This window comes from Netta rufina (genome assembly GCF_964035555.1).
Source record: "Netta rufina genome assembly, chromosome: 17".
NCBI lineage: Eukaryota > Metazoa > Chordata > Aves > Anseriformes > Anatidae > Netta > Netta rufina.
The window spans coordinates 991,971-1,018,936 of record NC_140141.1 but is presented as its reverse complement, the minus strand read 5'-3'; the positions used below and the strand labels follow the sequence as shown (position 1 = coordinate 1,018,936).

Here is a 26,966-nt window from a genome sequence, read left to right as displayed (position 1 = left end):
CAAATGTTGCTTTGGCATTTATAATGCACAAAATGTGTGTAAAAACACAAGGGGTCCGGCAGTGCATGTCCTGCACTGTGCTGGAGAGCTTAGAAGGGATGACCTGCTCTGGTTACATTTTTGCTTTTCGAGATACCTTATATTTCTTTTCCTTGGTTCTCATCTTTCAGTCTCATCCTAGCCTTCTTTGTTTAGTATCACATTCATTTTCAGGTTCCTCAGGCTTTTCTACGAGCTTGTTCTTTCTGAACTTCTAATGATAGGTGGAAAAACAATTATTTGAAAGACAGGCGATGGCAGCCTCCTTCAGAATCTCCTCAGTCTCACCAAATAGGATCCCTTCCCAGCCTGGCCCCACAGACACACAATGTCAGCAACCTTCTCAAAGAAGTCATGATCCTGTACAAAACCATCTGTGCATTATTCAAATGGGCTGAAGCTGGAGGCATTTTCTTACAAGAGCTAAGGAGATCTAAGTTGGCAATAATACATTTTTCCTCAGCAAAATTAGTTACAGAAGATGAAAATATCAATAATAACATAAGGCAGTTAAACAAGCCACATTGTCAAGTTTGCTAAGAACAGAAGGTCCTAGCAAATGGCTGTCTACTAGACTTTAGACAACCATACTCACCACCAACACTGTAAAAAACAAACACGCTGTAACCTAAATAGTTAGAGCTGCATGGCATCTGCAGAGAGTGCTGGGAAACGTGCACAGGTTGTGGGCATTCGCCTTATGCAATGCACAGCACAAGGAGAAGCCTCCCAGCAGCTCCTCAGCTCTCAACTGGAACAGCACGGGCTCTTACAGCCCTCTAACCATAGTTCACACAGTTATTTAGGATCCAGCTGTACCAGTGTTGTTTCCTCCCAGGGTTATGGTGCATAAAAGGACAAATGCATCCCGGGGCCTCCACGGGAGGAGGCTCACCAGGAGCTGCCACAGGACAGGCTGGAAGGAGGAGACCCAGCTCTGGGCAGTCTGCTCCCAGCATGGCACAGCGCCCTGCCTGCAGCCACCGGTTCCCCTCTGTTCTTTTTTTGCATGTGTTACTTTGACCTTGCTTGCGGTACTCTGGTCCTGATCATTACTCGGTGATTTTGCGAATGTTGCCTCAGCATTTATAATGCACAAAATATGTGTAAAAACACAACAATAAGTAATTTAGTCCGAGGAAGGATTTTCTCATTTTACCCTGATAATCCTTCACACTAAACTCACTACAGGTTGGAGAAAGTCTAAAAGGCTACAGGTTCTGCATGGCAGGTACTATTTAAGCCTGCAGTTTTCCAGTAGTGGTGTATGGAAATCTTTGATTTGTGGGGTGGCAATAAAAGAAATGGAAAGAAAATCTCCCCTGGCAACATATACTCTTGAAAGGCCCTTTCAAAGCAAACATTCCAACCATGAGAAATACTTTGGCACGCTGCAGGTCTGTCCTCCTCCTGTCTTCCCTCCCTGCCTCCCCAGCATATGTGCTTAGTATTGGAATAATACATTTCTTTGTGCCCCATATTACACCATTTCTGGAAAGAAATTGTTTTATGTCACCTTGGTGCACTTGGCTAGGGGAGACCTCACAATCAAAGATTCTTTTAGGCAGCTCTATCAGTATTTTATGTTCCCTTGAGGCCAAGTGGTATCAGCTGGCCATATAGCATTCAGGTTTTGGAAAGAAAAAAATCATTGTATTCTGAAATGCTGATTGCATCAAATGGCAACTAGATTGGAAGGCAGCAGTCATGCTGGGCTCAGGCAATTAAAAACTAACTTCGATAATTGGTGCTTGCTGAGCCTCTGTAGAAAGAAATGAATTAGGAAGGAAAACAATAAGGAAGGGCATACATTAATTTTGCTCTGCAGTGGATAATGTTGAGTGTAAGAGATCTAAGGAAGAATTGTGTGTCTCGAGGATTTTCTCTTAGTTTTTCAGGAGGAAACCTAAGAGTCAATGGGGAGGGGTTGCAAATTTAATCCAGACAGTAATCTCAGAAGCAGGAATCAGAAAAGTGCAAATAAATACAGCATATAAATAGTAGATAGCATTTCCTGCTATGAACTCATCATTTCTGACAATGCGGTCCAACAGAGAACTCTCCCTTGCTGGCAGTCCTGCTGGGCAATCTCCATTCTCTGTTCCCTGGGTAATGGCATTCCCCTCCTCACTGCTAAGCTGCTCTGGATATTTGTACAAGTAACTCAATAAAGGATTACCTCCCAGAACGTCTATATTGTGGCAAGCCCTGTGTAACTTTTATTCAGCTTTGAGATCTGTAGGCAGTGTGTCCATACTACCTTTATATAGTGTTGAGTACATTGTCAGTACTCCACAAATAATAAATGCATTCAACTCAAATAAATGCCCACTTCTTCTTCAATAAGTTATACATGTATTTAACAGCCTTTTCTTGACACTCACAAGAGTTCATGTATCTCTGCTCACCATTCCTCCATTTATTACAGTACATCCTTTTTTCTGGCTCATGACAGATTTCTGATCTACTCTAGTGTTTAAGGGGGGTTTATTCAGCAGCGCAGAGTGGAGGACAGCCACAGGACACCACAGGGCTCTCCAGCAGAAGCAGACTGGAACTCCCTTTGACAGAACTGCAGAGTTTGTTAGCTGCTGGCTACGTGCTGCTAAAATGCATTTTTACAATGTGTGAAGGACATGTCCTGCAACACTTCTCACACGAGTAGTCCCCACTCTCAGTGAATGGGACTATTTGAACAATTATTATGGGAGTAAAAACAGAACAGGAGTGTCTGGAACGAAGTACTAAGGTGACTGAGGTTCCTGTTTGTCTGCCAGGGCACAGTGCTATCAGTGCCAACACTGGTGGCTGTTTGACCATTGACTATTTTAAGAGGAAACCATGGTCAATATGCTTGCTTGCTCTAGAGTCTCTACCACTTCCATGCTTTTCCTCAAGATATAGTCATCAAAGGAGTAAAATTTTGATTATCATCAAACCAGTGATCCATTTTCACACGGAATTCAGTGGAAAGCTGCTTAAATCCACAGCCAAGCACTACAGAAATATGCCCCACTGAGGTGCTATAAAATGGAGAGGCAATGAATTTACTTTCTAGTTCCAAATGAGCAAATTTGAAGTTTTAAACCACCAAATGTGATAGGCATGCTCAAGTACAGCATATTACTAAACTAGAAGAGGACAAAAGCTACACCCCAGCGAGCATCTTCCATTCCCTGTACCTTATGGAAAAAGAAATACCAATTATAACTTCATTTTGTTCTTTCATCCTTATTTAATGACTTGTCCAACTCATTAACCTAGTATTTAGCTGCTGTTCTTTATGGCTGGATTTTCCTCATTCCCCTCAAAATCACAGCTATGTCCCAATCCTTATGCACAAAGGTACACAGCTGTCTAGCTACATGTATTTCTTGTCCTGTTGCTGTTTCCATAAAGGAAACCAAAATAGTTATTCTGGTTTCCAATTCTGTACAATCAAAATGCAAAAATATTAATAATTAACAATATACCAAGAACAAAACTGCCTTCTTCCAAAGATGAGGAAGGGAGTTGGTTACTGTCACAGATAGATGCTTCTAAGTCAAATAAATTAAGTGCACTTCAGAATGATGGTGGTGTGTCAGTCTCATCATCTCCATCCTCAACTCCTATTAGGCATCTCAAAGGAGTGCTTCCCAAAGTTCATTATTTTCTCCCAACAACAGTTACTTATTGCTACATTTGCTTTTGCTGAGCCTGGACTGAGCTGTTTACTATGTGCATACTAAGAGTATAAAATATTTAGAGTTTATCCTAAGCAATATCGCAGTTCAGGCTAATGATCGTTGCCCAGGACTGGGATCCATGCCCTTTGCATTTCTGCTCTCCGAGCAGCCAAACGCTAAGCCATAGAATTGTTTTCTTCCTCTGAAGCAGCAGCTGGTCCCTTGGAAGACACCATAAGCATCTCTGCCGAAATCTGTGTAATTGCACATGTTGGTATGGTCTGTTCTTAACGGATCCTCTCCCAGACAAAACACTGTTTTCTCAAGCTGGCTTTGAAGACTGTGTGTGTTTAAAAATAACTTCAGGAAAACACACACATATATTTTGCTATAAGCTGTGTACAATGTGTACTGTGTACAGAATATTAATTCTTCAATATGTGATTTTGTGAGATTGCCTCACTGGCATCCTTATTGCTATACATGCAACTGTTTTGTGTGCAAATATGATTCTAAATGCGAAGTTTTAGCTTGGCACATTCACAAAACACTATAGATTTCAACCTGTTGCTGTGTAACAAGGGTGGTTTTTTTGAGACAAATCCTTAATATGCAGTAAGTGGCTATGCTACTCTTTTCTGATCATGCTTTGTCTGGCTATGAAACTAATTAGCAGAATCTGGTGACCTGAATGTCAGAACCTCTAATATTTCAACAAAAAGCAAAATCCTTAACTCAACAGTCAACATATTGCAGAGAGATCTGCCATACTCTCCTGCCTCTCTTTTATGACTAATAAAGATGAACTTTGTATGGGGGCAAAGGGGGTGTTTTCTGGCCAAAAAGCTAGAAACCAGAAGATCTAATTACAAGTTTTAATGCATTTCAAGCAACTCAGTGATCTCTAATTATTGCTCTAACTTAGGTATACCTGTCTGCAGGTATCAAAGACAAGATGAATCCTACTGAGACAGATGTATTCTCATCATCCCTCTGGCACAACTGAGACAGGCCTGCAACTTCACTGAGGAGGTCTGGAGCACAGCAGAGAGGTAAACCAGGACTCCTGGGTCTCAGGCAGGATCCTCCTCAATAATCCTTCTGTTCAGCTGAGGAACACTTTGCTGCCGTAAGCATCTTCCCTGTGCCAAGCATCAGGGGGAGTCATTATTTCAGAGGATTTGTAATAGACTGCAGAGTCCATCACCTCCCAGCTCTCAAAGATGGATGGAAATGAAGCTGACAGTGACTTGAGGTTGTTACCAGCTGATTTCATGGAGCTGATGATACTGATTCACTGGCACTAATCAGGTGAGATTAAAAGGACTGGTTGGACAAGGAAATGGACTCACCAAATTAAAGATTTGCACTTCAAAAGCTTTCTATCTGAACAGCTGCCTGTTGCAGCCCCGACCTGTCCCCTATCCTGGGATGAGACAGAGTGGTTAAGCCTCCAGGGCTGTCAATCTTGAACCACTCAGAAGCACTGAGGAAAAAAATCACTTAAAAAGTAAGATCTAGCTTAAAATGAATTGTGTAATAAACCAACTGACATCAAAGTAAATCCATCATATAAACGAGTAGAGAGTATTTTCACTGCTCCCAGAAAGAGTTTGAACTCCTGGAGTAAGCTTATTTCTGAGCAAATGTCCACAAAATCAAGCTCTAAGGTAATGAAGTGATAAGCACTCAAAAATATGATGGATGGAGAAATAAGATTAGCTCTACTTCATGTACATTTCATTCTCAATCACATACTTTAATGGTGAAGCAGCTGCAGAACTTGCAAATGACAAGCACTGCTTTTGTTTTCAGATCTCCTGCATAAACCATTGCATAAACAGCCACAAGCATGTGCTTCTTGCTCTGAATTGTCCTAAGAACATGCTGTGGGTTTGCAGCAGGGAAGTGTTCCCAGAATTCAGTATCGTCTGAATTACAGAACTGCAGTATCCCTCCCTATCTTTGTTTGTTTGCTTGTTTGTTTTGGAGTCCCTTGTAGCAGCTACTGTGCTGGCATTAGAGATCAATGTGCCCACAGCTGTTGAATAAGGTCCTCAGTTACTCGTCTGCCTTTGTAAGAGGGAAGAACCTTCTGCAGATTTAATCTGGTTCAGCTATTATTACCTTTCCTGCCTTTCCTACACCATTTTTACAGCATCTTAGATAAAACCTAGCTGGTTGCTGCTATGAAAATTAGGTCTTCTATTGTTTTAACATCAATTTTGGAGAGTTCAAGATAAGGTTTGTATTAGAAAAGTAGGGGGTAGGAATGGTTTGAATTAGACTTTCATTATAATTAGACAGGAAATTATGAAAAGGTGAAATATAATTCACTAAAGCGCTTTCCTCTAGCAAGCTGACAAGAAAAGTGCATTCTTGCACAGAGGAGTTCACGGTATATTACTGAAGCACCATTGTTTTTAATGTATACCTCTGCCTGGGCACATTCAGCCTGTTTCCATTGCACTTTACATGTGGGCAGAAATGAGGAAGATGAGGCCCTCTGGCTCCCTTCTGTTCAATTGAGGGCCTTTTCTGTTACAAAAAAATTAGGCTAAATTAGCCCGTGGTGTAACTCCATGGAAGCCATTTGAATTACTGCAGACATTAATTTATACCACCAATCAATTTCTGCGTAACTTGCAAAGAACATGAAAATATGACTAATCTAAGAATGAATTAATTGGGCAGCTGTCTCTCTTTCATTTGTACACTACTGAGATAAACATTTGGAATAAGAAGCTGTCCTCATTATAATTTTCTCTCTTGTTGCTGCTTTGTGGGTGATATTTGTGACTACCACGTAACTAAAATGTTTTCAGAAATTTTCTTCATGTGAAATTACTACAGTTCAGGCTTTTAAAGACAATTCCATAGCAAGGACAAAGTAATGCATGAACCTTACTTGGAGCATCTAAGAACCTGTAAAGATTGACAGTGCCAGAGCCCTTCAGGTTAGACTTTCCTCTGCAATACAACCATCATGACTCCACCACTGCCATTGGTCTAATTTGACTTCCCTCTAACTATGGCCTAAAGGATGATGGAGAACAAGCAAAACCCACTTTAACAGGCCAGCAAAACTTCAGTCGTGCTTATAAGACAGATGGGCAAAGAACGCCTCTGCCATGATACAACTGCTTTAATCCTTTTCTTCCCCACCTGTGAAGGCTGAGGCCCCATGGTTCAGCACACATATAGAAAAGGCATAAATTTATCAAGTTACCATCACTTCTTTTTTTTTTCAGCTTCACCACCCTATTTAGCTCAGGTTTGCTGGAAAAGCAGGACTCCTTAGGAGAAGTCCTTCAAGTGGGTCCATGGCAGAAGACCACTGAAGTTAATGGGACTTGTGGAGATAAGGATTTTGTCAACAGTAGCTTGAAAAATTACATAAGGCAAGCTGAGGCTGGCAAAAGATTTTTTCTCAGCCTTGTTTGCAGATAAGGAAGCAAGATTCCAAAAGGAATGACTGACTTCCCACAGTCACATAGGAAATCAGCAAAAGATATGGAAATTAATGCTGAGAAGCATTTCCATGCCTTAATCATAAAGGCAATCTTTGCTTTCAAATGCCAAAAACATTAAATATCCCTTTTCAATGACGGAATAAACATCAGTTTCACTGACTCAGAGCAATATTTCCATCTAATTTTTTTTAATGTTTTTTTACATTTTTAAAGCCATTTCAAAGTAAAATGGTTGGTACTATTATGACCTGTGTCAAACTGTAGGGAGCAGCAACTGTAGGGACCAGGGACCAGGGATGGCAGTCCAATGAACAAGTTGATCTGGGCAACTCTGCTGAGGATCTAGTCACACTAAGGTTGGAAAATGCAAGGTCAAGACGTAATGGGTGTATTTCACTATATTTACCACTAATTATGTAGGCTTTGAAAAATAAGGACTGAAATAGTCTCTTTCTGGGAAGCTATTAAAGTGTTATGCGGAGGAGATATATGTCTTTGGACAGCAGGGATTCACATCTTTTGTCTACTAATAAATCACTTATCATCTATCTGTTTGACCATCTCTGAGTAGTATTTTTATCAATTTGATATCTAGGTAGCTGCCCAGATAAGCACATTTTGTATAAATACATAATAGCCTGGGCCAAAGTCTGTTTCTATTTAAGCTAGATTCAGTTTGTTGTGTCTTAATTGAAAATAATGGTGTTAGAGCAGTGATCAAAGAACTGTTTCATTAATTGTCTATTAAATCATTAGCTATTAAACAGAAATAAAAGGTTAGGAATGCAACAGTCTATTCTGCCCAAAAGAATATGAATATCTCTCCAATTACAAAAGAAACAATATAGGCAGAATTAACAGTGAAAAGAAGCTCAAGATAAGGCAATTACATCCAAAATGTCTGACAACCCTTATTAGAGGGTTTAGCAGTATATATATAGAAAAGGCAACGCAAATCTGGAAGCAAAGTCAATATTGAGTTTACCAAAGGGGCTTGTAAAGGAAATATGTATTTTTATGAAAAAATACAGGCACACAAACCTTGTACTAAATTTTAACTTGGCTAATTAATTGTTATAGATTCAATCTTGCAACCAATACATGTATTTCCAGTTAAAAATTATGCCTGAATAGCATTCAGTCTGAGAGTACCTCTCAGTAATTTGTGACTAAAATCCATTATAACAGCATTGTATTTTTCACAAAAATAACATTACTCCCATTTTGAGACCCTTTGTATCACTCAGACCTCTTGTTTTCATACGTTAAACCAATAGCCTTGGATACCAGGTGAGAGGGGTGGGGGAAAATACAGTGCAAATCTTGTTAAACCTGTGCATAATTTTGCCCAGTGTTTTGGTATGCTCTCCCCAAATCATTGAAAGTGGGAGGACCCTTATCAACTTGAAGGTGCTTTGGAACAGGTCTACTTCCACCTGGAAATACAACCCGTTTTGAAAAAATCAAGAAATAAAGATGGTCAGAGGGCAAGAGCTTTGCTTTCTTGAAGTGCATAAATCCACAAATGCAACTCGTAATCTTGTCTCTGCTCAGAGAGGTCATGTCAAGTTTTATTTAGCTGCAAGCTTCAGTGGACCTCTTAAATTCAGGAACCATAACAACTTCATACCCAGCTTTGACAGGACATCCATATGGACAACTGCTGATTGAACTAAATGGACTTTAAACAAGCAGTGTTTTGAAATGCAACATCTCCCTAACATGTGCAGATACTAATTTTATTAGTGGAAGAGGAAGGGGAGTCCTTTTCCTGACCTTTTTGTATCTGGTTCAGTCTAGCATTCTCTAACTACAGCAAGTCCTAGAAATACCAGAAATTCAATTAATAGAAACAAAAGTCCACATACACTATCTTTTAGATCAGTATCTGGTTTTCTTCGTACTTCAAAAAAGTTTGAGGTACGAAGAAAAGACAGTCTGAGCAATAATATATTGATGATATATAACTTGGTGCTTGAGTTTATAATACGAGCACTTCATTGTAAACTGATAAAGAATAGCCACTAATCAGATACAAAGAGCTGTACAGTAAGTAGCAAAAAAAAAAAAAAAAAAAAAAAAAAGGGCAAGATTTATCAAAAGGAACTGCTTTTATGACAATTACATTAGTCATAAACAAAGATATTCATTCATGTCCTTTTTCATGTCCTTTCTGGTAAGGGCTTTCAAGGAAATTTGCTTACCAGAAAAACAAAATGTGATTTTTCTTTCCCCATCTAATATATAACATAAGTAGAGAAGCTGGAGCTCAGGCTAGAGATTCAAGAAACCTCTTCCATCACTGGCCAAGGGCAAACATTGGAACAGTCACTTTCATGAAAAGGGATTATTACACTGATTTACTTTGCAAAATGTTTTGAGGTCTGAGAAGTGCTAAGCATAACTCTGTCCCTGAGGATTCAATTGCACACATGCCTTTTCTCAATAACTTGAATCTTATTTATGAATAATTTGCCTTCATGATAAACAGAGATAAAAACGTTCATGAAAAAAATTGGAAACAAGCAGAAGTTGTCTGACCAAGACTTTTTCCCAAACCTATCATGTCTTTCCTATAGCTACTTAGGATCAAGTGGATGTCATCTCTCAACTGAGAGTCTCAGAAACAGGGTATCTCTATGAAATGTACAGTTGTTCTGTAAACACTTTAACTGCAAAGGAATTTCTTTGTTGTTGGAAATAAAATGCAATGAGATGTTTGTTTTAGAGTATATAATATCCATAATAAGCTCATTCAGAGTTGTCAAAAGTAAGAAAGTGAATTTTTCATTCCAGCATATGGTCTTCAAAATAAATGACAGCTTTGCTTTGTGCATTTCTTTAGCCAGACACAGAACATAAAAAATTATCTGACAAAGTACAAGCTATCTGTTAGGACCTCTGCAGTCTTATCTAGAAAGAGGTTACATTGATAGGTTGAAAATACACAGGTATAGGATGTGGGTTTGAAATGCAATCTGAATAGACTTTTTAAAAGTGTAAAAGGGACTGGGTCAGGCCTGGGATACATCCAGACATGACAGAATTAGCAGACATATGAGGAACTTCTTTTTTCAGAGCTCCAGAGAGAGTTTATAATAAGATCTACAGGTTATGGGATTACTATATGCAAAAAAAAGGATGAGTATACTATCCTATTTTTACAGCATTTTTATATAATATTCTGTATTTTCCTAGAATTGAGACAAATCATCTTTCTGAAATAAATTAATAGAGAATACAAGAAAACAACCCTATATAGAAGCCATTGTACTCACTTCCATTGTTCATTTAAAACAACAAAAAACAGCCTCAAGCCAGATAATAAATCAAATAAATCTACTAAACATGTTCAAAAGTACCTCTTTTATGCCTAAAAATAATAATGAGCTAAAAGCTGAAAGCCATGCAATGTGTCAGAAGTCATACAGTCAATGTCTTGATAAAGTTAAATTAAAGCTGTTTTCATCTCAATGCTGTGGAATGAGAACCAGCTGAACACATTATATTTAAAAAAATAAATAAAAAATTAACAGTTCACAGCTTTTGTTTTAAAGATTTTTCCAATATCTTTGTTATTTTCTATTCTCTGTCATGCTCCTCCGGATTTTGGTAAAGTTCAGTACTTGTAAGAGACTACTGAGTGGAAAGTAGGTGACGCAGTCAGAAGCATATACAGCCTTGCTACTATACCTAGCACTAGATAAATACCTAGCACTGCAGAAATAGCTATGATTGTATAAAAAGACCATTCCACGTTAAATCCAGAATGTAGGCTAGGACCCAGTATGGTGGTGCTGGTGGTGAAGACAAGGGAGAAAACTCACATTTTCCTCATGCCCACCTCTTGTAGGTGCCTTACCTTTATGACATCTTCATCAGCTGATTTGCACTCAGTGGACTCCGAAACATCAACCACCGACCCATCCTCCTGCACAGCAACGACCTTGACTGGAACGGACACTGTTTTGCCCGTCAGGATGGCTGTGTTAAGGACTTCCGTGTCCTGTATGCACACACAATTAAAGGATGAGTGTTACAAAAGCAAAAACTATAAGAAAGCTGCAGGGGTCAGACCACAAAACCAAAAGCCTTCCTCAGAGAGGGACAGATATGGGGAGCAACATTTCCTTGGACATACCCTGTGAGCTCCCTGCAATCAGTGGTGTAACAATTTCTTAAGCCAGAAGTTGTGTCTGGACCACCAAGTTCTGGTTTTGACAGACATACAGATTTACTCTATTGGAGCCAATTTATGGGTCTGGTTGCTGTGGAAATGAAATCTGTCACGCAATTACGTGTGAAGACATGCCTGCAGAGTGGCAGAACCACAGTGCTCTTCAAGCACTATCTCCACAGAGTGGCAGCACCTCATCGCACCCTTTTGTCCCAAACCATGGCAGTGGTTTGGGAGGTGATTCCCAGGCATTACAATAACGGCATTTTTTCCTTTTTGTTTCAGCTGAAAGAGTTCTCAGCTGAGCCAGTTGTCCCTTTTCTGGACATAAATGCACAATGAGAAACACTGTGCGTGAGATAGGGTATTACAAACTAAGCAATGCCATATACTATTTTTTTTAATCTTTCCCCACCAAAATCCCACCTAGTGATGTTTTACCACATTTATCTCTAATCCTGATGAATTCACAGTGCTGGCACTCTAATGACTCCATTAACACAGCCTTCCTCTGCATCTCAGTATGGCTGCTGCTTGATTAATTAATCCAAGTGAGCTGCTACAGCGGTCCTTGCCTTGCATAAGCAAACTAGATCTGCAGACTGGAGGGGAACAGCCTCCAAAGGCCTACAGAGGAATTTGGCTCCGCTTAAGCAGTCCTTACTGCAGGTCCAACATTTCATACACACGCAGAACAAGGAATGATCTGTGCTTCAGAAAAGATTCAGCTCAGCCTTCTAGAAAAACTTGTGAGAGGAAATACTGCTTTAAATCCCTCTGCTTTTCATTTTTCAACTTCTGTGAAACTAATTGCTTGCCAGCTAGGGGAAAAAAAAAATAAAAGAAAAAAAAAGTTGCTTCCAACTAATCTAACTTTAAATTCCATTATTAGAATTGGTGGAATAAGAAATGGATTTTAGTGAAAAATTTGATGGCAGCTTGCATAGGGAGATATATTCACTATCATTTGCTTCTGTCTGCTAGCTAGATTGATAGAAAATAATGGGCATTGACCACAAGCTGAGGACAGCTGTAGAAGACCAATAAACACTTGCAACTAAGATGTATTATTAATCAATATTCGGAAACTTCTACAAAAGCACCTTGAATTAAATGAGTTGAAGTGCTAATAACACTAGTGCCAGCTAACTGATAGAGTTTACTAGAGCTTTATGGGCAGTCATGTTCCAGAAAAGCACTTAAACATGGACTTGAGTCCATTTCTGTTCAGAACAGCACTAAAGGTATGTGGCTCAACTTGACACGGATTTCAGCGTGATTTAAGTAGATTTTAGTGTTGTCCTGAACAGAGATGCTTTTCTGAATAATGCCGCATGAAATTAATACATCTTGGTCCTGTTCTTTGCAAGGCACAAACCAGATGTTTTACCCCAGTGACCGGTTTCTGTCTTTGCTGGATGGGATAATTTATAACCAGCTGCCATCCCTGACAGAAGGATGCTGGAAGACAGAGAAGTAAGTGAAAAATGAACAACTGTAAAACCTTTACAAAGGCTAACATTTGAACAAAACTAAGAAACTCCACTACCATGTAAAAACAATCAGCTACACCTCAGGTGGAAAGAGGTTGTGTAAGACAGGTGTAAGACAAACTGAAGGTGTTTCATCCACATGTCAAGAAGAGGTAGTTGGATTTTGCCAAACCAATGACAAATATTCCAAATACCCCTAGGCCATCAATTTGATATAAACATGCCACATACGTGATGCAGACATGGTGCTTCTGTGTCAGAATGCATCCAGTTTGTCAGCAGGCTATTTCTAAGCCATTCTTCAACAACAGACACTTTTCAGGGGGATAGTATTTTTGCCAAGGTCACAAAGAATGAACGCGTGACTAATTCTACTTCTGAACCACTTTCTCTTAGCACAGCTACAAAACTCCTATGTGTCAGGGGCAGGTGGCACTTGGATGCAATTATGGTCTGATCCAAAACCGTACTGAGTCATATATGAAAGACTTCTTTTGACTTCAGTGGACTTGGAATCAGGTTCTCAGCAGGCCTGAACTAATTTCTCCTTTGCTTTTTGTGTTATTTGTTGTACCACCATCATGTTGACCCTCCTGTGTGACAATGGATAAACAAAACCTCGAGCCTCCTTTAACTCTAAGTGCTGCTTAGCTACCAAGCTGAGAACATACTTTGATGCTCTGAAGGATAATGCAAAGTTTATAAAGAGATTTGCATTCTTCTGTAAACTCTCTGTGAAGCTTAGTGTGAGAGAAAGGGTCTTAGAAGTGACACCTTGCCACCCTCTGCCTGTGGGTGCTCTGCAGTGTGCTCACCCGGCTTCAGACACAAGTACTGTCCTGACTCTTCCCACCTCCCCCGTACGTACAGATGCCCACACTGCCTATTAGCCACTGCTGTATCACTGAAACTACACTTCACTGGTAAGCAATTCTACTGCAAAAATCAATATTTCAGAGGCCTGATGCTTGGATCAGGTGTTACGCAAGTATAATAGGCAGTGTAAAGACCTTTTTAAGAGCTGGTTATTTATAGACTGAAAAAATATATTTCCTCTGAGGAAGAAATATGAAGGCAGAACTGAACTAATTGACTGTCCATTAGATTTATAAGCAGGCTTCTTTTTATTATTATTTATTTTTTGGATCTTCAAGAGATTCTGTTAGGTTTGTTTTGTATTTCCATGATTAAGGTTTACTACAGGAAAAATGTTACTGCATTTGAAATACCTGTGCTGTTTACCACTAGCACAGTTTGAAATCTTGAGAGGGGTAATAAGGCTGATTTATATGCACAGGCTTTTATATTTACATGCATGGCTCAGCATCACTGAAACATCTGGAAAAACACTTGGGGACCACCAGCACAAGCCTCTAACTGCTGACACAGAAAGGTCCCAGTTGAAAAACTGGAAATCCTTTCTGATTTCTTCCAACAATGATGCTAGATCTTGACCAAAACCTGGAATTCAAGCACCTCGGGTGGAAGCTAAACAATCATATTGCAAGCACTATCCCTGAATAATAATTGTGTGCATGTTTATCTCCAGTTCCTTCTCTGTACCTGAATGCATTAGCACTTCAGCAGAGCTCTTCTTAATAACAACTGTAACCTGCTAATAGCATTGCTTTGTTGTCTGAAGGAATCTACTTATTATCCAGCGTAGGCTAAATTAAAATTTAATACATCATCAGGTTGCAACAGAACTAGGAAGCAAATGACAGCTGTTTAATTAAAACCTAAAGCTGATTAGACGGCACCACTGAGAGAAATACTCAAGAGGAAGAGCAGAAAACTACTGAAACTCAAGGCCAGGATAATGGCTTTATTTAAATATGAATAAACCCTGCACACTGCCATAGTAAATGTTTGACAACTCATTGCTTTGGACAAATGGGGGAAATGTGAATGGGAGACCTGTCAAGTCACAACAAAGCTGTGATTACCAGCATGGCTGATCCACGTGTATGTGACCAGCAGCTGGGATTACTGAGGAATGACCACAATAGGTAGGCACGAACCCATGTGAGGAACTCCAGACCCAGCGTTCCCAACAATTACTCATTAAACACTGCCACGATGAACTAAATCCTCATTGGGCCTGTGACTCCTGCAGCTCACCCAACGTGACACAGGTCCCCCCCTTTCTCAGCTGAAAAACAGAGGCACAGAAATAAACAGCAAAGCTCATAGGGAGCCATCCTGGAGCCAGGAGCTGACAGGGGTTATCCACCCCACGGCCTGCAGCCGCCCCCACAACCTGTCCTGCCCCTCAGAGCAGGCCCTGGCCTTCTCCTTTCCTCTCCTGGCACAGCACAAAAACCCCAGAGCAACCCAATTTACTGTGACAGATTATCATCCTTGTGATTAATACACAGGCTGGATGTTGGCTTTTTAGAGGTTAACAAAACTCACTACAGTACAGCAGACCCAATAAACACTCAATTGTAAATCAGAAGGGAAACCTGAAGCCAATCCTATTCCGCTGACAAATGTTACAGTTAAATGCCTTTTGGCATTTAGTTGAAATGACTGTCTTTAGTGAGGAAGGCATAGACCTAAAATATTTGTCTGCAGAATTGCATTCCCTCATTAGTATTTTTTCCCCAGAGTGTACCTCATGAAAATACATTTGTAATATTAGAAGGATTCTTTAGGAACCAGTTCTCCTGCCTCGAAATGGCATCTCTTAAAAAATGTAAATTATAGGGCAGAATGTGATGTGTGGGCTGGGCTATGGGATTGTTTCCTTTTTTATTTGATAAATTATTCAGCACCTTTTTCTTCAGATCAAAGAGCAATGCACTGTAAGTCCATTAAGCAAGCTTAATATATAAATTAGAAGCTTTGCTGAAATTATTATAATCCATAGTAATTCTGTACATTTTCCCCCTTGTAGCTGACTACCGTTTTAGGTTTCCAATACATATTAATGAAGCCTTGTTGCTAGAAAGCTATTTATATTTTCCACCATTATATCAGGTAAGATTTGCCATTTTGTCAACCAGTGGAGAGAACAAACAACTGAGATTGTGTTTATTAAAGACATAAAACATGGTAGAAAATACAAACAATCTTGCAAAGAGTTCACATTATTCTTTACCCTTTTTCCTCCCTGAGTTCATACAGTTGCTCCATGGCATGCCACGGAGGCAGAGCCCAGCACAATGCTGGTGGCAGCACAGCGAGCTGCCCAGTGGATACGGGCTGACCCTGCAATCCTGACAGCCTGCCACTTGCCTCCACTCAGGACAGGCTGTGCAAGTGAAAAAGCAGTCACAGGGCCTAATAAAGGGCTGAACAACGGTTAATTCCTTGTCCTGCAAACATCTTTTCAGTGCAGCGACTTGCGGGATCAACTCTTTGCCATGTTTTCAGATGTCAGAGTGAGGCCCAAAGTGTAACCATGCACAGGACCTCCTGCTTGTCAGCACACGGGTTGCTAGATCATTCCCACTCCCCTCCAACCTTCCTCTGTCTCCCGCTGTTTCCTTATTTCGGCTTCTTATCCAGCATACTGCTATTAGGAGTGATCAGCTATAACAGATGGTAAATCACAAATACTGCTGTCAAAGTTAAAAGTCATCCTTTACATCCTTTGTTTAGCTGCAAAATAGCTTTACATCATATTGGGATTTCCGAGGAAGAATAGGCAGGTGTATATATTCTGCAGAGGAAATTAATTAATGGAGATTGAACCATACAGAGAGGTTCTTAATCACCGGTTGTTACAGAACAATGTAAGCAGCAACTGTTGGCCTAACTAAATATTATTCTAGATGCATATTACAGTGTGTGCTGCAAAAACAATTTGCTACAGCACAAAAAAAAAGCATGATACAGAGACTGCAAAGTGGAATCTTATTTCATAACTTGTCCTTTTGCCACAGATATGTTGAAGGAAGCTCTTATCTTAGCCGGGTGTACCTGGCAAAAATGATCAGACAGAGTGGCAATTCTGTCTTGGAGTTTGTGGAAACTAAAGCTGAGATTTATGCCCTTCCCATGTTTTTTTATGAAGGAAATTCAGCTCATTTTGAGGTTTATCTAGGATGAATAAGCAAAACCTGCTGCTGAAGGTGAAACCTGATTAGAAGCACAGACGCGATCATATTTATGACCTGAGGCAGTTTTATTTTATTTTTTTTTTTTTATAACTCAGAACAGATCTGCCCCCATTAAGCAAAGGTTCAGAATGCAGCCTGGTGCATTTGGCAGAAGTAATTGCAACCTGTCAGGCAGTCTCTACTGTCTCAGCTAAGTACAGTGCCTTCTGCATGAGCAAAAGACCTTTCATGAGGCTGAGCTCATGCTGTTTCACTTCAGCCCATTATGCCCCAGCAGAGTTCATTCTCCAAACCTGCTGTGTTAAACGTCATGACACCATCACTCTGAAGTACATGCTTGAAGTAGAAGGAGTGGGAAATTCTTACAACTGAGGAGCAGCTATCACGCATCTGATTTTAGTTGTTTGCACAAAGAATACAGACACCAAGAGCTCCGGGGGTTGCATTTCCAGACTTTTTATCATACCATGAAATAAAGAACCTAAAGTCAGCCTAAACGTCTTATGGTAAACTCTATCAGTCACCCACACTGTGCTTAACAATCTGTATGATACTCGAACACTCATCTGATAGACTTGCACCAGTTCTTCTCAATAGTAAATAAGCACATTTAGAATGTCACAGTTCACTTAATGCTGTTGTGTTTTTTCTTCTTTTTTTTATTCCAGAAAAGTGTGACCATGTTCTGTGGGTTAATAAAATCACGGACTGTCTCCATTTGAAATCAAATAACATCCCCCAGAATTCAGGAGGATTCCAAATTGGTAGAGCCGTCTGCTCAAGTGCAATGACACAATCCCCTGTAAGATCCAAAAACAAATAATCATTTTCAGATGGCCATGATATTCATCCAAACATTCTTCAAAGGCATTGCTTTTTCTACAGAAAAATCTGGGGAGGCCAAGTTTTGTCTAGTTTATGAAAGGTAACTACTGGATTCACTTGAGTATTGACAGTAGTCTAAGATAATTTTTTCTGGTCACTGTGAAACTTTGGCCCTATAGGTTTAAGAATATTTAACAACATTGTAAATAGCCATTTTGAAGAATTTCTTTCAGACAGTTCTCCAGTTCCTTCCCCACTTGTTCAAATTTCTTTTGGAGAGACTGGAAGGAGGGTTTTTTCTGAGGAAATTTCTTGCCACTGGTGCAATGGGAGAGTTGTCAACTCACCGGCTCGAAAAGGCTTCAATTTCACAAGTGCAAAACCACAGATATTGAAACATAAGGTCGCGTATCACGTGAGTTTATTGCTGCAATCTGTGGGCTCATCTACCACGAGTGCTACCTGGGCAGAAATCCATGTCCTTCCATAATAACAGCTGTTTAATGCTATAGAAGAATGCATAAATTAATTACAGCATGTCTACATGACTTCCCAACATCCTGCAGGAACATCGCCTCATGGAAGGAGCATGGGTTCTCTTTCTGCTTTGGACATGGTGACTTGCTTCATTAGGCTACTCACACAATTGGTATAGCTTAATAATACCTATTTATGAGCAGAACAAGATATATCGAAAAGTGACTGTGACATCTTGCAGAGTCCTCTAAAATCCCCTGACAGAAGACAGCTGTCTAACATTCACTAACAGGGTTCAGGAAGATTGGATTTTATATCTTCTTCCTCAGCACAGTTCAAATACTGGAGTAAGTCCTGGGCTTATAATGTACAAAATACATTCAACGATGAACTGTATTTTCTAGACAGAGGTAGATGCATATACTTATTAACTGTGTTTGAGAAGTACATTATGGAGTTTAAAATGGAGTGGAGATCTGCTGGATGCTCACATGCACTGTTCCACAAAAGGAGGATATCATTTACCAAAGAACATGGACCTGACAGGAAAGACCCATGCATTATCCAAAGAAGAGGTTTTTTCTTGAAGATGGTCTTATCTGTCAGGACCAGATTGTTCCACTTACTTTACCTGTTGAAGCAATTTCATGGGCTTCCATTCAACTACTGCCAGGATGTGAAACATATATGCACACAGTGCTGCAGACAGCAGGCACTTTGGAAGCAGACTGTTTCCCACTGCCTGCTCTCCCTCCAAAATGCTATTCTTCCCCCCAGGTGCCTGCAGCGAGTGATGCATTCTCTGGCAGTTCTTGCCTTAGCCACATATTTTAGGAGAGCGTAAGTGACACTTCATAAGTTTTCTCTCTCTCCACTACCTATTAATGGGCTTGTGTCTAGTTTAGACTTGATATCTAGAATAGGAGGAGACAAGCTCTATCCCCTTCTGTTTTCAAAATTATAAACAATTAGGATCTCTACATTTCTGTAAGGTCCTTTACTCCTAAGACAGCCTTAGCAATTTTACACCACTGCATGTTTCCTAACTGTGACACAGGCTTCCCAGATTATAGAACCATGCTTTTTATCTACTTCATTTCATAAAGTTGCGTACTGCTGCATTTGATGGAATGAAAATAAAAAGCAAGAGATCATATCTGTACCCAGTCCAGGCACCAGATTTTACTATCGTTGCAAACTCAGAGCTTTCCAGTGTTTTACTTACTCATTTTGGGATGCTCCAAGTATGCTCCTCATCCTTGCACAGCCACTCCGACTGAATGAGTTTGTGTCTTACAATTCTTCAACATTTACTTTTTGTTTAAACAAATGAAAATGACAGCAGATGCCTCCTGCTTGTGTTTAGAATGGCCTGGAAACTTTTTCAACAAGAAAAACATAATTTCTTGAAAAAAATCAACATGTGTAAAGAAGACATCTATTAAAACATTTCCTTTTGAGAAAAAGATGAAATCAAAAATTTTGTTTTTTTGTTTTTTTTTTTTGTTTTTTTTTTCAAATGAGAATATTCTGAGTGTCTGAGAGTCTTCTGACTGTTCTAAGGATTTCTGGAGGTATTTCTTCCTTCCTCTGCTCTTTCATGGCTTGAGTTTTGCTCTCAGTTTTAATTTTTCAATCTGTTGTACCTGTTCAGAAACCTTGTACCTATTCAGAAGTGCTGTCTTGTTCTGTCCTGCCCCTATGTCTGATTACTTCTTTTTCTGATCAACTTTTATAAAGAATGACCTCTTCTTTATTTAAGTTCAGAATGAAATCCCATTTTTTTCCTTTCATGATTGATTTTCTCAGTGAACTCTTGTGCAGCGCATGTATTTGCTGCAGACTAGGAAAATACCACCTATGTTTCAAAATCTGAGCCACTGCTTTCAGAACATCAGTGTTTTTCCAGAGTCCATCAGCTTTTGAGAGACAAAGACCCTTGCACTGAAGAACACTGTAAGAACCTGTGAGCAAAAAAAATAGACTTCCTGGGTTCTGCTCTCAGCTAGACTGGTGCAAGAAACAATAATGATAGGAAACATCATGAAATTACACAAATGTAAACGTCCTGTGAAATCAGGATTAAATAATTTAATATTTAATCTTTTCCCGTCACTCTTTCATCTATTCTAAAACTTCCATTGAATGTTTAATTTAATTTACTTTTTAGAGTGTCTTATTCTTCAACACTTTAAAAACAGTTCTCAGCTTTCAAAGACAATAAGACAATTACCTTGATTTCACAGACAAAATACTTAGGCAGAAGAAATCCCACCAGGCCAGTGACACAAGAAACTGAATCCCTATTTCCAGTGTCCTACATCCATGCCTTTCCTGCAAGGTTCCTCAAACTTGCTGTCTTCAGGCTGTTGGTTCTGTACAGTTTAAATACCAATTCCCTCATCTTTCCTACCAAATGGCCTTTTTGCATAACAAGTAAATGCTGAGCATGCAACATCTCAGTTAATTTATTGGTTAGTTAACTGAAATTCAGTTATGCAGCAAAACAAATGTCAGTGATTGTTAAGAAATATGGAGGGCTACAAATAAAGTGACGAATAACAGATGCAAGGAAAGAAAGACTATTACTTGTCACCTTTCTTAAGCAGAAAATGATAATGGCATACTAGCATATACTCTAATGCCATAGACAACTGCATGCACTGGAGAGGAAATCACAGAATACCTCTTAATATGAAACTGTTACAAAATGTTCCACTTAAAGAAGGCTCCTGATGTCGTCTCACAGGTGGTTTGTGATGGGCCAAGGCAACAAGTAGACAAGGGGGATGACATTAATGATTCTCGGGAACAGAAATAGAAAGTGACAGTATTATTAGTTTTTGATAGAAGCATTCTGTAAACAGACAAAGGTCTTCCACTTGTGAAGCAAGTACATATCAAAATCACAGCATGTCTCTTCAATAAAGAACTTTTACAATGGTTTCTTGTCCTTACCCCTCAACCCCAAATTCAGTCCAAGCAGAGACTCCGAAGTCGCTTCAAACCATTTAGTTTTAAAATGTTTGTAAACTATAAAAAGTAGTGGCTGACTTGGTTTTCTGTCTCAGCAAAAAGCACTAAAGGACAGAAGGAAAATGAAAAAAAGACCTTATATTTTGCTTCTAAAGCATTATCTTAATAACTAGCCTTCTTAAGTCATTAATAAATTATTCAATTCAAACTTTACAATTATTTCTTTAGAATCTGTTACATTATAAGTAATGGGAAAAATACTGATCTTCCAGAAAGACAAACTAGGTACAGGAAGTGAGTAAAAAGAGAATTACCCATTTCATGTTAAAGAGCTCATCTACAAGAACTACCTTGGAGGAGGAAAATGTCTCCCATTTGCTGCCATTTTACTTAACATGCGATGCAAATGACTACAGAGCCCAGCTCACTGGCAAAGAGAAATCACCACTACTGGACTGTTCAAACGGAATGAATAGTTATTTATAGTTGCTATTTGCTTCCATTAAGGAAATTCATCTTCCTTAAAACTGGCTGTGTTAACCATTCATTCTTTTCCCTCCCTCTAAAAATAGGCAGCTTTCCCAATTGATAGTACATTTATTTTTTCTTTCACAGTATGAATTTCAAATTGTTTACAGTTTTAAGGTGGGAAGAAGGCCAGGTCTAAGGCCAGGTCTAATGCCATATTCTTTCTTGTACTGAAGCTGATGGGGTCCTTTTGCCGTATAGTCATTGCTCCTGCTAAATGGACAAATACAAAATAATATGCTTTTTACAGAAAACAGAGCTTAAGAAAAGATACGGTTCTCTGGCATTTTGACACAGCATTTTAGTGAAGGAGTGACAAAAGAGGAGAAAGTGTTGCATCTAAAGACCTTCAAAAATGTAACACAGAATTCCAGCTCAAAAGTGCTTTCACTTGAAAGCACCCCTATATAATTACCACATCAAAAAGAGCGAGATCTCCTCACCTTCCTATTTTTTTTTTTTTTTTTTTTTTGGCTTTCTCTTCCCTTTCTTACACCTTGATGTATTCAGCATTGTTCTCCCTCCCTGATGGCCTCTAACCTCCTCAGTCGTTGAAATGGGCTTCCATGGCACAGATGTGGGCCAGTACTTCCCACTGGTGACATACAGGATGAAAGAACATTCCATGTTTTTTTTCCACTTTGCAGTAGTCCTTAAGCCCCATTTGAGTCCTGCCTGTGCAACTATTCTCTGGCTACCTGCACTACACTTTTCTATGCTTTCAACATGTTCCTCTAAGAAGGTAGAGTCTCAGATAAATTGAATAATAAATCATCACTCAAAGAGCACTAACTTCTTACATCTACTTGCAAAACCTTGGTGAGAGTATTCACCTACAAAAGCTGAACCTATGTCTACTGGGAAAAAGAAAGTCCGGACAGATAAAAAGTACTGAGAACATTGTGAGTGAAGTATCTGATTTATACTAGTGAAATTTCAAATTTTCTAGTCAAGAGGAATGATCTGAAAATGGATTAATTGGATCCTGAAACAAAAAATGTTTCAATACATCTTTGTTCCTTTGCCATGATGCAACTTCATCACTTTCCAAATGCCCAGGAACTATTGACAGAAGACATCTCACCATAAAATGCAGAAAAAGATGATTGCAAGTTTCATTCTAAATTCCCCTGTTTCTCTGCAGGCTAGTTTTGAATGACAACTGTTTGTTCTTCTCATAGCCAACATAATACAAAATTGTCAACCAAAACCATCTTCTAAGATCACACACAGGAATACAGCAACTACATCAAACATTTTCTTTTCTTCTTTTTTTGTTAAACGACACTAAATTTAATGAACTGTCTAAAGGCTATACTTTCTTAAATGAAGCAATGCCTATCATTTTAATACTATTTTTCTTATTCTTTGTTATTAAAGACAATTGTGCAAGTTGTTGATTTAGTTTTGGACTTTTCTCTCAATAATGCTGTAAATGAACTCTGGTACATATACTCAATGCAAGCTACCAAAATCTATCAGAGAGAGCAAGCTGGAATAAAATTGCAACCTTATTTCTTCCTAATGACAAGTCAAGACAGGGGAAGAGAAGATGAGGTGTGAGCTAGCTGGCCAGGTCAGCGATGGGGCTGAGGAAAATCAACAGCCTGATGTGGTCAGCCCTGGCCACATTAAGCAGAAGCACTTCACAAAGCAGCCCCTGACAGCCCTGTGTGCAGGCAGGCACGGCTTGCAGCAGCTTCCCTCTGCAGCACTCGTGTAACTTCTTTTCTCTTTTGTTGGCCAAGAATCTCATAAATAGCATTTGAATCTGTAAATCCATATTCCAGCATGCATTGCTATTCATTCCAGAGGGGAATAAAGCTAAAATCAGGGGAAAATTAGTGCAGAGGAAAAGGCTTTAGAACCCATTAAGCATAACTCTGCATGGCTATTGTAGCTTATATTTCACCAACTTTTATAATACCTCTTATACTGCATGGTCTCTTGTGAAAACAAAGCCAGAAACCCTGAATTGATTAAAAAACATTGACATCTTTTTTTCCCAGGTGGACTGGGATATGATATATAAAAATTTTGCTATTTGTGCATGTGCAGTGATATTTATAAAGGTTGGAAATGATGTTTAGGTTTTATCTATTTCTGGTCAAATGGATTGCGAGCAGATTTTTCTGAGAGTGGCTGTCTGAAACACATATCTGAGTGCAGAAGAACAAGACAACTCAGGCTGCCATGCAGTTGCCACCCCGGCAGCCTTCAGCTATTTACCAGAGACCCAAATCATGGAGCTGTTGTGCTCTTCCAGGCTGCAGCCCAATGAGCTTTGGTCAGACCACTGGCAACTGTGGCTTGTGGGTTCCTTGACGTGAAAGCTTCCTGTTGACTTGGGAACACCAGCTAACAGAGAATGCCCTTTTTCATTTCTTTCACAGAACATAATGCAAAAGTCCAGACTTCTCCTGTCTCACAGACCAATCTTGCTAGCGACTCTGGTTAATCATGTTCTCCCCTGAAATTTATGTTTCAGAAACCACCATAATTTGACTGCTGAGCCCAGCTCATGAGCTGACAAGGTTTCTCCAAGACTCGGTGTCAGTCTGAAGACAGCTTTTCTCCTCACACAGGTTTTCTGACACGCATTTCAACAATGACTAAAACTTTCTATTTACTATTTTGTCCACATGGCCACAAGGAATGTAGAAACATTACTATAAATCAGAAAGAAAAAAAAAGGACACGGTGATTAACTGAGAAGATTAACCTGCAAAACACTTGGACAGCTGTTTCAACATACTGAGTCTTTGAGGCCAATATGCTGAAGCAGCTGTTCTTATATGTAAGGTAAACTTGTCCGCTTTGTTTTGCAGCGTGAATACTTCAGACCTATTTCATATCTTAGTAATTTTAATGTACACATGGGGCATTGCCAAGCCTTCTGAAAAAAGTTCATACCTTTTTTTTTTTCACATTATTAGCAACTTTACCACTGTCAACTCCTTTATTCAACAAGAAGCTCGGTAACAAAGTCAAGTGGCTTCCTGTCATCTTTGCACGGGATCTGCATGCTCACGCTGCACACTGCTGTCTGTAGCAAGATGCTTGTGGAATGGATGAATGAATTTGATTATTTTTGTATGTAGTTTTATAATAGCACAAATGTTCTTTAAATGGAAAGCATGCTCTGGTTTGTGATGCTTTCTCCCCTTGTTCCCAAGACAACACAATACACAGACACACGCAAACACACACATGCATGCTAATACTCTTTTCTGATGCAAGAGATTTCATTTATCAATGAAACATTAGCCACCTTCAGTAGCAGTGAAAGCCTAAGCCAAACTTTGCAGAGACTAACTCACATCAGAGACTAACTCACATCAGGAAAACAATCAAGAAACAAATTTGCCCCATCACTGTACACTTGGACCACTTTTTGCATCAAGATCTCCTGTCTCTTCTGTCCCTAGAAGCCACGAATCCTGAGCTCACCTCACAGTATTCCTGTGTTTTCCTTCTACAACACAGCGCTTTTGGGTAAGCTCTTCCGAACAGAAGTAAGCTGGGAGCTTGGTTTGCACACGGATGTCTCAGTGTATTTCCCCATAAAGGAAAAAAGCTGCCAAAACTGGTGGCAAGCAGGCGCTATGGGAGGGTTTCCAACCCTGCAAGCACTGATCCGCAGAGGCTTTACGGCTGCACCTGACACGTGCCCTGAGACACGGCTGGGGCTGTTTGTGGTTCTAAATCAGACTCATTTCCAAAAAGCAAGGCCCAGGCACAAAAATGATTTGTCATGCTCAGCACTCCATGATAAATTACATTTATACCCTCTGATTCTCAGTTGTAATCCTCTTTGGAATTTGCTTAATTGCTGGGCTTTTAAGAGCTGGGGGTCAGATACAGACACTGAGTAACAAGTAAAAATGTCAGCAGCAAAGTAAGACTAACAGATTCTGGTGTTTGTCTGAGAAGTGAGATGTGACACAGAGGGGAGGCAGCTGGAAATTGCAAGGGATGTTTTGAAAGAAAGCACTTTGAATCATTGTTGTTTTATTGCTGTTTCTATCTATCTGATTTTTTCCTTTGCGTAACAAAAAGGCCTGCTGATTGCCTTTATTGCCGGGCGTTTTTGTACTCGTCATTTCCACTCTGAATGTCAGTGTTTTGCAGGTTTCCAGAGTACATCAGACTTAGGACCAGAATTGGCTCTGGCCTATCTAAATATCCCGTTAATCACAACAGAATGGTGGCACACACAAATGTGGGCTATCCTTAGGGGTCAAGTGCCATTTCCAAATTAAAACTAATTTTAAAGCATACATGTATGTCAGTGGTATTTGCAATAATACCAAGTTAAATGGCAAGGCAAACTCAGGCAAAGGTTCTTATTCAAATTTCACTTACACCTGGTAAGGAGGGACATAAATTTGTTTTACCTCCAAGCTTAACAGTGTGAAATTATTCAGAAGCAGGGTGTTACTCCTGCTGACTTCAGTGCAGTTTCAGGCTGATATAGAAACAGCTGTCAGTGATTTAATACCTAGAGAAGACGTAATAATTCCATTAACATCAACAGAATATGTGTGTTTCATAGCGGCAACACCAGGGAACATAGACCTCTTTTCCATACACCTAACCATGATGCTCCTCCTCTCTATAAATATTCAGAGCTGTAGTTTTGCCAGCCCTAGTCATTTCTAAAAATCGCAGGGAAAGAAATTGGCTTACCAGGTAGATCTGAAGTTGGGTTATGTCACCTCTTATTTATAAAGAGGTTTTTAAAAAGCACTAAACTTTCAGTAGATGCTATGGGACATCCCTAAATTCAGCGGGAGCTCCATTATCTCAAACTAAGAAAATAGTTTATAAATACAATGCCTTTAATTGATGCACTGGCTAACTTACCAAGATTGCTACTATTAACTTCCATACCATGTAGCCTTAATGATTTTATGTTACATTTTATATTACACGCTTCTATTTATAAATGGTTTATAAGGGACTAATCAATATTTAATAGGCATTTTAGGTGTGCAGAAGACATGAGTAGCATGTGTTAGAGAAGGTTACAGGCACATCAATAGAAGGGTTATAAACGTCTATTACCCTAAGTTAACCATAAGGTATGGCTTGTAAATAGCCTAGCGGGCCATTTTGATGTTGCTGCAATTTTAATAGCAGTTTATCTAATTAATAAAAAAGTATTAATAACCAAGTCTTTGTAAACTATTTTAAAATGGAATTCTATTACAATGAGGTACTCGGGGGGAGTACATTACTCG

The 26,966-nt window shown here is 39.4% G+C and overlaps 1 protein-coding gene across 1 annotated transcript in view; it reads right to left on the bottom strand.

Annotated features, from left to right (window-relative positions):
• Positions 1–26,966, bottom strand: part of TMEM132B (transmembrane protein 132B) — a gene marked incomplete at both ends in the record, with an annotated part of 250,739 nt that overhangs the window by 32,154 nt on the left and 191,619 nt on the right. Inside the window, one exon of the mRNA XM_084297142.1 lies at positions 11,043–11,186. Coding sequence (XP_084153268.1) covers positions 11,043–11,186 — 144 coding nt within the window. The remainder of the gene's footprint in view (positions 1–11,042; positions 11,187–26,966) is intronic.